Source organism: Monopterus albus, unplaced genomic scaffold, assembly GCF_001952655.1.
Source record: "Monopterus albus unplaced genomic scaffold, M_albus_1.0 scaffold14.1, whole genome shotgun sequence".
NCBI lineage: Eukaryota > Metazoa > Chordata > Actinopteri > Synbranchiformes > Synbranchidae > Monopterus > Monopterus albus.
In genome coordinates, this window is record NW_018127894.1 from 2,821,189 (window position 1) to 2,836,985 (window position 15,797).

General features: G+C 39.1%; 2 protein-coding genes across 8 annotated transcripts in view; both read right to left on the reverse strand.

Moving 5' to 3' along the window:
• The window catches only part of stam (signal transducing adaptor molecule (SH3 domain and ITAM motif) 1), a 37,559-nt gene extending 21,974 nt beyond the window's left edge, over positions 1 to 15,585 (reverse strand). Inside the window, exons 1-15 of one of the 7 annotated variants that reach the window (XM_020591342.1) lie at positions 15,134 to 15,585; positions 13,931 to 14,015; positions 13,639 to 13,714; positions 13,313 to 13,408; positions 13,055 to 13,201; positions 12,849 to 12,939; positions 12,241 to 12,436; positions 11,713 to 11,807; positions 10,707 to 10,795; positions 10,357 to 10,444; positions 10,146 to 10,200; positions 9,808 to 9,961; positions 9,172 to 9,293; positions 8,529 to 8,701; positions 5,027 to 5,160 (exon numbers count right to left, since the gene is read on the reverse strand). In XM_020591342.1, coding sequence (XP_020446998.1) covers positions 5,114 to 5,160; positions 8,529 to 8,701; positions 9,172 to 9,293; positions 9,808 to 9,961; positions 10,146 to 10,200; positions 10,357 to 10,444; positions 10,707 to 10,795; positions 11,713 to 11,807; positions 12,241 to 12,436; positions 12,849 to 12,939; positions 13,055 to 13,201; positions 13,313 to 13,408; positions 13,639 to 13,714; positions 13,931 to 14,015; positions 15,134 to 15,173 — 1,554 coding nt within the window. In that variant the 5' untranslated portion in view covers positions 15,174 to 15,585 and the 3' untranslated portion in view covers positions 5,027 to 5,113. The other 6 variants (XM_020591339.1, XM_020591340.1, XM_020591344.1 and 3 more) reach the window with 6 other exon arrangements.
• On the reverse strand, positions 1,526 to 4,716 carry tmem236 (transmembrane protein 236). The gene is made up of 4 exons (XM_020591346.1): positions 4,409 to 4,716; positions 3,547 to 3,619; positions 2,680 to 2,803; positions 1,526 to 2,325 (listed from the first exon to the last, which is right to left on the reverse strand). Exons 1-4 carry the CDS (start codon positions 4,657 to 4,659, stop codon positions 1,685 to 1,687), a joined length of 1,089 nt encoding a protein of 362 aa, XP_020447002.1. The 5' UTR covers positions 4,660 to 4,716; the 3' UTR covers positions 1,526 to 1,684.
• Positions 15,586 to 15,797: the final 212 nt, after the last annotated feature.

The window sequence follows — 15,797 nt, forward strand, 5'->3', positions numbered from 1 at the left end:
ACTTGTGTGATGTAAGAATGTTAACACTGTTATATTCTTTTTTTAGTATAATATGTGTGTGTGTAGAAGTGAATCATTTATTGCTTGCAAACCAATGATGGTAAGATGATGTCATGGGGTAGGACTGGATAAGTCTGACTTCTTCCTACTCCATTCAAGCATGTACTAGGTATAAGCAAATTGATATTGGATTGTGTGTAAAAATGTGTGTTGTTATATCAACTGTTTTATATGCTTGAAAGAATAAATCAAATCAAATCAATTATGTCATGGGAACAAAAAATAGTGCCTGTTGTAAAATGACCATAGTAAATTGAGCTGCTCTAATGCTTTCCTGCAGATTATAGTATGACTCATTAAGGAGGATGATCACAGCTATGGGGAAATTAAAGGAAGCTAATTTTAGTTCACATTCTTTCAGAAAATGAAAACAGGCCAGCTCTGGCCCCTTACTGTGAATTACATCGTCTGTGCTAGTGTTCTGTCGCTCGCTGTGTGTACCATTAATAATGCCTTTAACAATTCTTACCTCTCAGCGCAGCACTGCAGGTCAAGCCGATATAAATTTCCTTCAGAGATTTACTTAGTTTATCAACAGGAATGCAGCAGGATGTTTGCTGCTGTTTTTCAAATTCTTTTTTTTTTTTTGGAGAGAAAGGAGTCACCAGTTTGACTATTCCCCAAAGCAGTTTGTCCTGCAACCCTGGCCTGTCCATCAGACAGACAAACACCAAGTGCTCCATGGGGTATAACTCTGTCAGATGTGCTAGTGGACAACTGCCGAATACACCGGCATCTCTCTGTGCTGTCACTGTGCCATTCTGCACTGATACACACACCAAGGTTACAGTCCATTTATAGGGCTATGAAAACACATAAACCACCTTGGTGTCTCCGCCAGAGGCAGAAGAAAGGGATGAGATGCTAACTTGAAACAGCCAAGGACAAAGTAAGGGATTAAAAGTGGCAAGACACTGTGCCAAAGAGCGCTGAAGTTGTTCTGGAGGCCATACTAACACCATATATTAAGTTTGTTTCCCACTGAACGTATTAACCCTCTGTAAAGCATTAGCTGCTCCATGGCCAAGATAAAGCCAATAAATGGCATATAAATGTTGTTAGTAAGCTATTTCAGCATAAACTACTAATGCATATATGTTTTCCATAAAAGAGTGATTTATTTTTGGTCACAAACAACAATATCAGAAGCTTAGCTCATTAAACAGACATGTTAAACAGCTGCCTACTGACACATCTAGCAGATACAGAACTTTTTAGTATAGTTACGGTTGTTGTAAATGGTTTAAAATCGTTTGTATACAGGTTTTTTTTAATAACCCTTTGTACTATCTTAACAAATGTGGTACAAATAAAAAAAATGAATATATATCAGGTAATCATAAAATTAAATATCAATAAATACATATGGATTCAAATAGGTCACAAAAAAAGTAAATACAACTGTCTTATATTTTTTGTTTTAAATCTAAAATCCTTTTTTACACTTGAAAGGCCATTCATTCAACTCCAACACATTTGCAGCCATTATTATCCATAAGATGCTGCTCTTCATTATCAGCACCATGTTTCCTTAGTGCTGCTCCTTACACATGGACATAGCAACTGCTCAACCATGCTCCATCTAAGCAGATCTTTCATCAACAACAGAATGTGTCACTCCTCCTCAAAACATGCTATGACTTCTGAATATCCTCAGCTTTGTCAGGAATGTAAAGTAGATATAAGTCAGGCTCACCAGCACATTTTTCAATGGGTACAATAGAGGTGTCACATAACCAAACACAATAATCAAAGCTACTCGAATGATAAAGAAAGGAAGGTCCTGCAGAGCAACTCCAGCAGAGGACAACAAGGGGTTGTGAGGAGTGATGGCAATGCGGAGAGTGGACAGGAAGGCAAGAATGTAGACAGGGAAAACCCAGCCTGAGTAGTAGACCGATGGCTCTCCTGCCACTCTCACCATCTCCACAGTGTCTAACCAGAACAGGAAAGTATCCATAAACACCTGTGACCTTCCATCCCTTCTCCACAGGAAACCCAGAGGACCAGAGTGGGACTGAGGGTGTGCGGACAAGGAATACAGATAGGCAGCGCTGGGTGCTCGTGAGCTGGGAGCTGAGTGGATGGCGGAGCCAGCAATATCCTGCCATCTGCCTGAGGTGCTGCCATTTCGGGCCTCTGGATGACCTTGGGTCAAACTGTTCAGGCCTTCAGCGTGGTGCATCTGGCCTGATACTGAGGTCAAATGTTCCAGGTGAGTGAGGACGGGGGATTGCAGGTCAAAGTCAGGATCCAGGCGGTCCGCTGCAGATGACAAGGGTAGTGCACAGGAACACTTGTTCATTCACATTTTCTTTTGCTGGTTTTCTCAAAGCTTGAGAACATTTACACCACACACGTAAAGAAATACACTTATTGTGGCATTTCATAACAGGACAAGCACAGGTGTTAACTAAAAACTTCATCTACGGCTATGTTTTATTCAAATGTCCCAGTGAGACAGTGTGAAGCAGCCATCATTCGATTATTGACTTTTACTTTTCCTACTGTGGCATGTCAAATTGTCTATCAACATTAAATGTAAACATTTTAAATGCAGGGCATTTAATATACATTTCACCATCATCATTTATTAACACTAACAAGTCCTGGACTTACACTGTCCAGTGAGCCTGCATGGTCGAATCTGCTCTATGATATCCACACAGATGAGAGAGAAAAGCACCAAGGACACAGGCAACTCAGCGAAGTGGTCGTAGCAGTGTCCTCCATCCACCTGCACCTACAGTATGAAAGAGAATTGTTTAACCAAATATGAATTCAATAGTAGAAAGAACTGAGGGATGAAGAAACAAAACTGAAAGTCTTTACCGCATTTGGGTTGACAGAGAGAGAGGAGCTTTTCACATTTTATGAACCTATCCCATTTTATTACCCCATCATTACAGACATTAAGATGCTACTGAATGCCCTTAACACAAGAAACATTGGCTGTAAAATATATGACGTCTTTGTGATCCGTTGCTCCTATTTATGTAACGGGTGGAGATGCAGAGTAATGAAAACGCAATGAAAATTCCAGTCTTTCTAGAGTGGAGGGTGGTATAATAGTTTGGGTTAATGGCAAACCTGCTATCTTCACTATGGGTTACTGAATATCCCAGACAGATGGTACAGTCTTGTGACAGGGACACATTTTCACTGGCTTTTGTTTTTTTTAGTTATGACAATGCCAAAGTCCTTCTCAGTGCATGTTGACAAAATGTTTGGATACAACTTTAAGAAGCAAAGTTTCCAGAGACTGAGTACTACTGATGACAAGCAATGCTTTTCTGTCTCTGTGTGCTGCGTCAATCATCACTCTGAATAATTATAGTCCTCTAATGCTCTCTTACACATGAATCAAGCTTGTGCCACAAATGGGCTGTTTATAAAAAATCTGCCTCTTCAGGGAGCCCATCGGAGCATGACAGGACCAAACAAACATCAACAGGTGACAAGGCTGATCAGTACTGATGACATTACCTTGGAGCTGGTGATTAAAATAGCAAAGCATGGAAATGTGCACAGCATGAGGTACACCAGCACTGTTGGTCTCCTGAAAAATAAAGGAGGTTGTTTTCATTCACATTCAAATGATGACCATCTCAGTATTATGAACAATTTTTCCTTTTTTAAGAAGTGCTATTGTACATTCTGTTGTATTGCTAATGCCAGACCTGTATAACAATTACACTGGAAAGTATAATTTTAAAATACTTAAATATCATTTTATGCAACAGTACTTCACACTTCTATTGCACTACACTTCAGAAGTAAATAATGTACTTTTTACTCATATTTATCTGATGTCTATCATTACTAGTTAGTAGAAACCATGTAACATTAGCTGAACAAAGACTATTGTAGCCACAAGCTACAATTATGATGGATGGGTCAACACTAAAACATAGTGTAACAGCTGCACAGGCAGAGAAAAGGCATAAAGTCAACAAACTGACTGAGTAATATCCGTTGTAAAGTGATATCTACTGTAGCCAGTTTTCTAACAAGAGCAAACAGTCACCATGAGCTGCTGTTTATTCCAGAGGATATAGAAGTAAAACCTCTGAACTGAATTTTAAACAAGGCTGCATTTCCAACTCAGTTTTTATGCGAAATTGTCTTTATACATAAAAACATACAATGGGTTTATAAAAAGTGATAATTTGTTAAAGATCAGGCTACCCAGCTGTATATTAACAGTATTTAAATTAGCTCCACATCATGGAGCTATGTTAACTCCTGGGGTAATTTTTAATCATGGCCACTTTGGCAAGATGTTGGTTAATGGAGAGACTTCGACATGGTGATATTTACTAAACTACTTGTCAACAGCTGTACTCACCACTGTGTGATCTCTGTGAGGAACCGCCGCTTCAGGATCATATATTTCAGGGGAACCCACACCAGCAGGCTCGCAGAGGTCACATAGGCGGTAGAGACCGCCACCACCAGCCAGTAGGTGGTTAGATCCTGTCCTTTCACATTATGTATGAGCCTGGCAAACCTCTCAAATATCACAAAGACTGGCACGATAAAAGCTGTAAACTGCAGCGCCTCATACAGGATGAGCTTGACCGTCTTTCCCGAGGGCATGGTCCCTGAATGCCAGTTGCTGGTCTTAACTCGGACCTCAAGACTTTGACAATCATCTCCAAAAAAAAAAAAAAGAAAAACCGAGCCAGTATGGTCATTGGACTCTGTCACTGCACTGAAGGTTGTATTCTTTTATTGCTGAGGTAATGAGTTCATCATACCCGTTTATGGGCTCACAAGCAAGACCACTCCCATCCTGTAATTGCAATGAGGATAACTGTACATGGGTTCTGAAAAACATTGTGATCTAATTGAGATTTACCTAGTTTAAAGGGGTATTCGATAAGCAAATTAAAGAGGAGGAACAAACTCGCAGCATTGAGCTGACGTAAAGAAAAAAAAAACAAAACAAAAATTATGAGCAGTTCATAACAGCACCACAGTTGTCCCTACCACAACAATACCTGCTACACAAATGTCTGGCATTCTTCTTCTTCTCTTTGTTATACTTCACTCAGCTTTTCCACCTAACCTGATGATGTCTTGGAGCAATATCTCCATCTAGTGGAAAGGCAGGAGGTAATTTTAGAACTCAGAGCTCCCAATCCCACACTAGGTATTGATTTTAAATAGGTTTGGAGTATACACCATACTGTGATCACTTTGGTGACAAAATAAACTACGTTCAAAGCAGAAAATATGCTAAATACAGGTGATTTCTGAGAGTGAAGCTGATGCACACCAAGGCATAGGTGTGGTCTATATGTAATGGCACAGCTTTAGTAATCCTCTATAACATTAAACATTCATGAAATAAACAATTAGGGTTAATTTCGAAGATTTTAACAAAAACTGTGGTTTGATTAACTTTGTTACAAAGAGCCGGCAACAAAAGGACAAATGCACCCCAACTGACTTCATTTAATACGTCAATACAAAGGCAGACAAAAACAAACTGAAGTCACTGAGGTGAAATAACCAAAGCTGTTAACTTAAAAAACAACTGTGTTCTTTAAAGGACCCCACCAATTCTAGTACATTTCTGGGCTTTTAAAGTGACTACAACTAAATAAAATAACTAAAGAACAATTCTAGTAAGTGCTCTAAAATCAATTAAACAAGACCATACATATTATTCTGTACATTTGGCCTGGTTTTATTGTGAATACCAATTAATAAGTATGGTTAAAAGAATACATACAAACAGCAGGGTACAAGTTTAGATGGAACCTTTACATTAATGTTGGTTTAAAACTTAAAAACAGGCAGCATCTCAGTCCTGTTTAGTTAAGTTACATCGGGGCTGCAGTCCAACGCTGCGGAGCAACAAGATGTTACATTTGGATGGTGTGAAATGATTAACTGGCTCCTGGTTCGTGGTCCCAGAATAGCTTCTACGTTTGATATTTTCGGCCCTGTTTGATCCAACAGATTAACAGTTTCATTCTTGCAGTTAGTTGAAGGTGGCAAAAACAAACAAACAAACAAACAAGATTCTCTATATTATAACTATATTAACAAAAATTCAAGTTGTGGAGGCCTCATGTTTGCACAACCCCAAGTACAGAGCTTCAGTTGTGGGATTGCAAGTAACAGCACATCTAAAATGTAATACTGCAAGAAAAATTGAGATGACAGCAGTCTGCCCTGCAGTTGGAAAAATCTAAACACATTTAAAGCTGTTTTTGTAATTCCTTCATTTTCCATCATTCAGTATTATACAACAGATAAATAGCTTTCCTATTTCATCAGATTTTTACAATCCAGTCAGTTTTTGTAAACATCAACCCTGTCCCAAAGACTTTTAAGATGTAGTCATACAAATTATCTGTATAAATGGATGAGTCTCTGTGCCTCAAAGTGTAATTGTAACTGCTAGCTTATGAAGACTCTGGTAAAGATGCGTTTACAAATCCTGACACAGCAACTTGACCTCACTTCAGGTAGAATTTGTTTTAGTGTTAAGCAGCTGTGCGAAAGGTCACGTTTGAAATGCATGGGGAGGAGTTTGATGAGTTTTCACATTACCATTTGACTCTACAGTACAATAAGCATGTATCTAACACAGAGAGAAAATGTCCATGTTGTCACACGAGAGATTTAAATATACAACTAAGTTAGGCAGAATATCACACATTCTGCGTTTCGCTGAATACATACATCCTGTACGGCCTCGCATTTAAAATGGCATAACAATAATCAAAACATAAATTAAAATACACTACAAAAAAACATTTTAACACTGACTAAAGAGATTTAGACACTGGGGCAGTTCAGAGAGTCCAAGTCTCTGGGATGAGTCTGTTAGTACAGCTCCTGAAAGGAGACAGAGTTAGTCCTACATCCACCACGGCTCATTTTGAAAAGGTAAACTCTGCAATATGAAGTGAGGAGTCAATTGTGTTTAAAGAAAAAGAAAAATATTTAGTGTTTTTATGACATATGAGCATTTTTTCCTCTTTGGGCTTTACACCTTTAATTCACCTGGGACATCACGACTGCAGAGTTCACCTTTAAGGTTGAGAGAAACACCCGGAGCTGTGTTAACATACAAATCACTCGTGAGGTCAACATGTGGCTTCATGACTAGTTCAATACAGTATATACACAAGAGTCCTGTGCATGCTTCAGTTGTTCTTGCTTCTTTTCCCTTAAAATATCAAAGTGGCTTCAGTTTTCAGTACTTCTAAAAGAAAGTAGTACCCTGAAGTTTTCCACATCATTGTCCTTTTTCTGATTTAAAAAAAAAAAAAATAAATAAATAAAATAAAAAAAATGGGTACATTTAAGTCAACACTTTTGTGGCATGACTTGCACTGCTGTTGCTGTAAGTGGGTGAGAAGGCTGTAGCATAGCGTGGAGCTATCCCCACTGTAGTCTGTAAGTGTGCAGCTGTGTCATGTCCTGTATACCTCCCTGTACTGTGTTTGTGTGCCATGTGCGTATCTCCAGTGTGCATACTTGGGGTGGTGTAAAGGAAGTCCCGGCCGGGTGTATTTCACACTAAACAAAGTTATGTGTTATATGGTTAAGCTGATGTAGCTACAGTTACACTTGTTTTCTCAAAACAGTTTGGTAATGCTTTATTTGCCATGTCTAACTTTCTAAAATAATTTCCTAGAAAGTTCCCAGGACAGAACTATAGAATTTACAGATAATGTAGAAACTAGTACACAACAGATCAGTTGAGTAAAATTAGAAATTTGTCTATTAACACGCACACAATTCAGCACTTTTTTGCTTGTTTTAATTCCCCTAGATATTAACAACTGCCTATAAATTCAATTAAAAGGAAGTGTAGTTCTTTCAAGGAATCTTTCTAGAAAACAAATCATTGACTGATAAAATAAATTGTTACTACAGTTTTTCCAATTATCCAATCATAAAAGGCGATCAATAAATGCCAGGTCTCATACATAAAACTGGACAATGCAGATATTGCTATTAGATCTAGATTTGGAAGTGATCAGGTTTAACTCAAGACCAAAATTTCAATAAATGCAGCTGAAATCTACTCTAGGTCTTCATATCTGAATCAGGTGAAGACATGAAGGAGAAGAGTAAAAATGCAGAAGAGAATGAAATACAGTTCGGACTGTGTGTAGCTTTGTGCAAGTTCTTCAAATCAAAACCTTGTAATCAGTTCGAAACCTGGAGTGAGAACTGTAACTGTACTTTTTACTGTATACCTGCCAGCAAGTGTGTGTGTTAAAATGTGTCAACATAAATCTACTCTTATTTGAATTTTTCCATCCACCTGGTGTTCCATGATAAAACAATTCATGAAAAATACTAAAGACGTTCTCTATGAGCACTATTTGATCAGTTCTGGAGCATGTGTGTGAAGATAACAGTGAGCTTGAGGGGGACCTATAGTAAGGCTTTCTCTGAGTAGGGAACCTGTGTGGTGTCTGAGGAAGGTGCTATACTTGGGCCAGATGTGGCGCTGTAGTTTGGTGTCTGCATCATGCCTGCGTGGGTTGTGCCCAGGGCGGGTCCAGGGGCGGTGGCTGGGTTCTGGTAGGACTGAATGTCTCCTGGGGCCATGCTGCCTGGAGCTGCAGTGTAGACTGGTGGCTGGCCCATGTACATATGAACATCACTATAGAAAAAGTGCGGCAACATTAAATATAACACTAGAGCAAGGTTGAATTAGGTAGAAGTATAACTAATAGTAGGAAGGTGGAATCAATAATACTGAAAACTATCTAATAAAAGTGTCAGTGGGGCTTTAAATATGAGTGTAACAAGTAAAAACTTGGTTATATCTACACAGCTTCCTTTTAATGGCTCCAACAGTATTTGATGATTTATTAACAAACTAGTCTCATAAAGTTGACACAGCAAACGAAAATAAAACTCTTAATTAAAAAGTTACCAAGAAGGTGTTTAAACATTGTGTTGCTGTTGTAAACTGACCGACTCTCTTTTATTCCCCAATAATAGTACACAGAGGAGTGTGAGTGAAGACAAACTCAAAAGAAGAGGGGGCAACAAAATTGTGAATCTCACCAATTTGTAGTGTGCTTTAGTGCAGCAGGAGACCAAGACACTAGAGTATGTGACACTCACCTGGGAGCTGGCTGGCCAGGTATGGGGGTTCCAGCCGGAAGCTGCTCCATGGGAACAGTGTAACCCTGCACTGCAGTACTGCTCATGGTATACGAACCTGATGCAGGCTGGCCAGGGTAGACCTGTGGTCACAAACATACACAGAGCCCATACTGAGTGCTAACGACACACTAAATCTTTAGAAAGACCGGCGCCAACTCAGACCACAAGACTGTAAAATAACAGATGAGTAACATGTGTATTACAGAACTGGAGTACCAAAATTAGGAAATCCAAGCAAAACCCATCTAGTTCAGTTCACTTTTTATTCATCAAGATGCTACATTTGAGTGCAATACAAGATAGTTTGGGTGAGATGTGCTGAGACATACATTTGTTTGGGTGCAAGTGGGTTAAAAAAAACTACATAGCTGCATCTTTTTCTAAATATAACACTGTAAGGACCCAATGAGAGCAGGAATCATGACAGCAAAAATTCAACTTATTGTAGATGATTAAAAGACTGTTTCTGCCTTTTTTGCTGAAATAGATAGAGAAGGTAGAATGGAAAACACTTTCTGGTTAAAATGTCATTGCATTTACAGTATATAATGGTCTCACTATTTCAAGGTCACACCAAAGACAAGTCGACTATACCTGCTGTGCGGCACTGGCAGGCTGCTGCATGTAGTACTGCTGGCTCTGCAGCTTGGCATACATGGCATAGACAGGATCCTCATTCATCAACTTGGCATACAAAGACAGAGCTTCCATCACCTTCACATTCAGCTCCGATAGTTCTGAGTGTTTTCTGATGAGACAAACCCACAAGTTCACACAGTCAAATTAAAAATAACTACATATTTTGGAGATGAAGTTGTGAATTATATTGATCTTTGTTAAACATCTGTATTCTGTTCTCAAATGTTTCTTTTCTAAAAAAAAAAAAAAAGTGTTTATCCACCAGGAAAACAGGTAATTTCTGTGTAATGCACCTGTCTATATCCTCCAATTTCTGGTCAATGAGGGGTCCCATTTGATTGCAGGCACCTGAGATGAATTAAACCATATTAATCACAGTTACTGATTTCATCTTTAGGCAACTTTCAACTATCTCTTACAGCAAATGACCATAGCTGTTTCTGTATGACTTTTCCTCACACTTTCATTTATTTATTTAGATTATTTGTCTTAAATTCATTTTACCTTCCAGCTGTAGCAACTCAACACTGTCTGACTGGTTGTCTGTGGGATCTGCACTCTGAATCATCTGCAGTAACTGGTCCATTTTGTCCTGAAAGGTTTCAGTAAAGCTTCAGTGACGACACTCGCAAAGTACATGTGATGAGTTAAAAAAACTAACACGTTATAACTCCATCTGGGAGAGAAAAGCAACTCTCCTGGAGAAATTAATACATTTTTAATAGAAACCTTGTCCATGTTAGTCTATGATTTTGACTTATTGCCACTCAGATAACACTAAATGGAAGGGCAGCTCTAATTTACTGATGCAACAATTGTGTGCTGATGATGATTTACAACAAATGGGAACTTACCTCATCTATATATACAGGCTCCTGTTCTGGCTCAATGGTCTCCACCTGGATGTCCTCACTGAACTGTACAGTCTTCTTCTCTGTCTTCACTGTGGATTTCCAAGTAGAAGCAGATGCGACAATAGCAAAACAATGGAACCATTACACTTATAATAAAATGTCACAACACGCAGACTAGTTGGTCAGAAATTGCTCCACACTTGCGCCAAAGACTGGCCAAGACATCAGATGGAAATAAGTTACAATCTGAAAGAATCTATTGACAAATCATCTTGAAGCAACAGATTAAGTAACAATAAAAACAGCAGATGCCTGCTATAGTTGTTTTTATACTAAGAAAGACACTTTCAGCTTTTCCCGTTTAGGGGTCGCCACAGCGAATTGTTACACTGACGACTCGCATGTTGACATTTGGCACGTGTTTTACGCTGGATGCCCTTCCTGACGTAACCCTGATTCGAACCCGGGCCGCAGCGGCAAGAGCGCTGCACCTTAACCACTAGCCTACCAGGGACTATAGTTGTTTTTATACTAATGGAGGAAAAAGCAAAATCCGGAGCAAAATTATTTTAATGGCCTCAATCAGCAGTTAATAAATTAACTAAATTAATTTTAAATTTTAAAGCCATGATACAATCAAGAAGCCTTGATTTCAAAATTCTACTTAACATATAGTACATGCTATTAAGCGTACTTCAGGGACAAACAAAAGAGAATATGACGTTTTGTAAATACACTGGATGCTTAATCATTTGAAGCAGCTTAAAGCTCCTCCTGAGACACCTCACTCTACTGCAATCACCCACTTCTTTGCATGTGTCACAAATATCTTTACTGCGTTGTTTGTGTGATTGCATTCTTTGTATTGTTTCAACCGGTGGGGAAGTAAATGACGACGTATTCATCACTTGGGGATCAATAAAGCAATTCTGCTAATGGACTAAATGTGCTATCAAAGAGCTAGAGATGACCTAAGTGGATAAAGGGTGTGTATGTGTGTACTCACTCATCTCAGGCTCTGCAGTGAGGTCAGCAGTGACAAAGTTAGAAGGGAACAACCCCACACCCTGGTATGTTTCACCTTTCCACCAGTTGGGGTCACTGAAATAAAATGGAAACCCATCAGATATGAAGAAAAACTACATTATTTACCAACTGGGTTTAATCTGCCATCTTCTCAGTGCAGATCTTAAGACATGTTAAAGATATCCCAAATTAGATCAGAAGGTTCATCTCCAAAGTTTTCATTGTCTTTGAAAAAAAAAACAAACAAACAAAAAAAAACATTCATTATTAAGTCTATAAAAGCCATTTCAGAGAGCAATAGCTTTTTTATAAATAGTACCAGGACCCAAAGGCTGCTCATCAGATTGGTTAAAAATGGGATAATGAGATATTTCAAGATAATCTTCTTTTGATTGTAGATTTAACAGCCAGCCAACTCAGAACACCACCTAGCTACCCTGAGTCCTCTCAGTTTATTGACAAATCCTTGTATACAGTGCATGTTTTGTTTATTTGTGTGTACATTTACCTATCATCCAGGATAGTGATGATTTCTCCTGACTTGAAGGTAAGCTCATTGTCCTCAGCAGCCTCAAAGTCGTAGATGGCACGGACTTTCCTGCCCTCCGACTTATGTGAGGAGAGCAGGCTGGAGGTGCTTGGGTAAAGGCTTGACAGAGAGGTCTGCGGCTGCTGGCGCTGCTCCTTCAGTGACAGCTCAATCGCTGCAAACAAAAGAAGCATATGAGCGACTGTGTGTTTGACCCTGAAAACCCTTAAATCTAACTAAACATTCACAATTCATTAATCCATAGTAAACGGTGATTTTTGATATATGAATAAAAGAATTAAAGGTATTAATGTGCACATATTTAAAGGCGATGGGCCTCATTCACCAACATCCAAGTGTTTTCTTAAACTTGTTCTTAAGAAAGGTCCTAAGAAAAGTCTACATCTGATTCAAAACTCCTTAAATGGGTTTTAAGAATAAATTTATTCTTAAGAAAGGCTGGTGAATGAAGCCTGTGTGATAAAATACATTTCTCCATTGATTGCTGAGAAATGAAAACCCTAAAGCGTTTCAGTGATGTACAAAAACAGCCAAACTGTCTGATGATCAGCTAGATGCCTATTTACCTTTGGCCAAGTCTTCCTCTTCTTTTTTGTTTGTTGAGGTGGAGGGATCCTTTGCCACTAAAGCTGGGCTTGCTTTTGCTTGCTCTGCAGCCTGTGAAAAAACAATAATTACATACTTACAATTCATGACCTAGATGGAAAAGAGGATAAGTCTCCTTGTTTAAACAAAACAATCCAGTGTGCCAAAGACCACCATGTTCACCTACCTGGGACCCCACAGCAGGGAAAGTAACACCCTGCTCACGTAGATTCTTGATCATCGCGGAGATCAGACTGAGTTGTGGATCATTGCGGAAGTCCTCTGCCCACTCCACCATCAGGGCCTTCAGCTTTTCACACACTTTGGGGTGGCCCTGGATATGCATGTTCAATAAAGAAAAAAAAAAAGAATCAGTACAAGAATGGAGCACAAGTAATGGATGGAGCATTCTCTGAATAACACAATAAAAGTGAAAATAACACACCTTGTTTAAGACACTACTGACTTCACTGGCAAACTCTCTGGAGCACACCTCCAAGTGGAATATCTTCCCACAGTTTGAGACGCAAGCACCAAGAAGCTGTGTGGCCACAGGATACAAAACATTCATCCAACTCATTAATTAACCCTTAACAACAGGTGACAAACATGTAGCACCTATTAGGATGTAACTTATCATACTTGGTTACTCCTACTACTTGGTTACTGCGCACATCTCATTGAAAGGTTAATTCAGGGTTAGATGACACAAGCTCTTCATGAACCATGATACATCATGCTGATACTAAACATGGCTTCCAGTCTGCTTACAGTCAGTGCCTGCATGGCCACATGGGGATCCTTGTGGTTCACTCTTCTCATAATGGAGCGGAGGCATTCTTTTGGCCTGCAATAGAAAGGCAGAATCAACTGCTTGGGAAGAACCAAAAATATTTCAGATGTACCAAGTAAAATATGGGTATTACTGAATATCCATATTTATCTCAAAATTTCTCCAACTCCAACCCTGGGACACCTATCTACCTTTAGCAATTAAAAATCCTTTTAAAAAAACCTGATAAATGTGTTTGTGTGCGACTCAGAATGAAGAGAGTTAACTAACCCAGTGCGTGACTGCCCTATCTTATCACATATGTCCAGAATGAGGCCCCAGTCCTCGGCTGTGTTCATCTCACTGGTTGCTTTCTCTGCAGGAAGAAAACACAACAACCAAGTAAACAAAAAGTACTTTTCCTCATGACTTAGCTACTGCATTTAGAGATAAGTAGGATCTTCCTAAGTGCAGAAATAATACGGCTTCTTAAGGCAAAAACTGCAGTTGCTTTTGCTGGTCTCTTTTGGCCTTTGTTGGACAAACTCCTTTGCCTCTAAAACATCTCTACAAACAAAAGCTGTGTTATGAACCCTTTTTATATAATTTTTGCCTCAACAAGATACACAAAATTGTTTTTAAGGTATTTAATTCTCCGTATTAAAGGAAAAAATAAATCATCAACACTGCCATGAAGATACTTGGGGGCATTTTTTTATTCCAGCCTGAAAATGACCACTGACACTGACACCTGATAGTCGAAAAATACCCATCATAAGCGTTACAAACTTAGCATTTCCTGCTGGGTGTCAGGACTGTTTGGTGCAGTTAGTGTTTGTATACTTTGTCCGCAGCCACCGTACACTGTTCATGCAAATGAAGTAGTTAACAACTCGACACACAACAAAGAGAAAAGGAAACATATCGTAGCTTTATGATTGGACACGCCACACCGCATCCTCTTTGCTTTTGGTAACTGTAAGATGTCAGGCTAATCGTATTAGTTGGCCAACATGCGATGGGATACAGGAGAGGTACTGATTAGGCATACAGCTAGCTGGTTACTTCAATTAGCCTATGGCAACAGCTGTGTCTTGCTACTAACAGTAACCCTGATAAAATGATAAGCTCTTCATATATTGCGGCTTAAATAATAAAATACAAGTAGTCTTATGTCTGACTCTTCAAATGTCGAACTCCGAACGTTTTCAAGGATTTTGGATGCTAATTGCTGCTAGCTAAACCACAAAGGTAGTTAGCCAACGGTGCTCTCTGGCAAACTGAACCAACCACAACAAACAAATAAAACAGACAAACAAAAATTGTCAGTTTAAATATCAGGCATTTTATACTGCAAGCCAGCCGTATAACATCTAAACACAAGTCCAAGGAAAACGGAAACGCTACACACAACTGGGGAACACAAACAAAGCTTTCTGATCACAGCTTCTTCAGATAGCGTGCTAGACATAGCCTCCAGTTCTGATTACTCACCAACATCTTGGTCAAATGGGTTGGTCGTGAAGAGAGGCATTGCTGGTGTATTGACAACAACAGATTTCGCCTTCCCTTGTTATTTTATTTCACACTTTATCTTATTTCATCCAATAAAAGGCATAGTAACAACAACTCCTTGAATGTCAAACGAGGCTAGATGACTATTCTACACAGTCACGCCTTCGCCAGACGGCAGCATGTGAGGCATTCTGGGAAATTGAAGCCGATAATCCCGTGTTAAATAAACTGCTGTCATTGACTATATTTTAAGAGTCACAGTCAAACGCCTGATAATGTGTTTGCGTTCACTGTACACGAGAGGAAAATAACCATAAGATACAAATCGCTATTGCCGTAAAAATAACGTGTCATCGTCAGGTGATAGTGATCACGTGATGTTATCTCATCGAGTTGACCACAACAGCTGCGAGTCAGCTGTAGAGAGCAGTACAAAGTGAGGTTGCTTGAGGATATTTAGGTTGATTTTTCATTACTCAGGAAAGATGATTAGGTTTAATGGATGTGGGAAAAGAGAAGTACGTATATATGAAGGAAAATATCCCAATAAAATATATAAAGCTTGTATCATTCATGAACTGAAAGTGTCTATAGCCAAAAGAATAAATAACATATTAGCCATTTATACAGGAAAATTATTAGC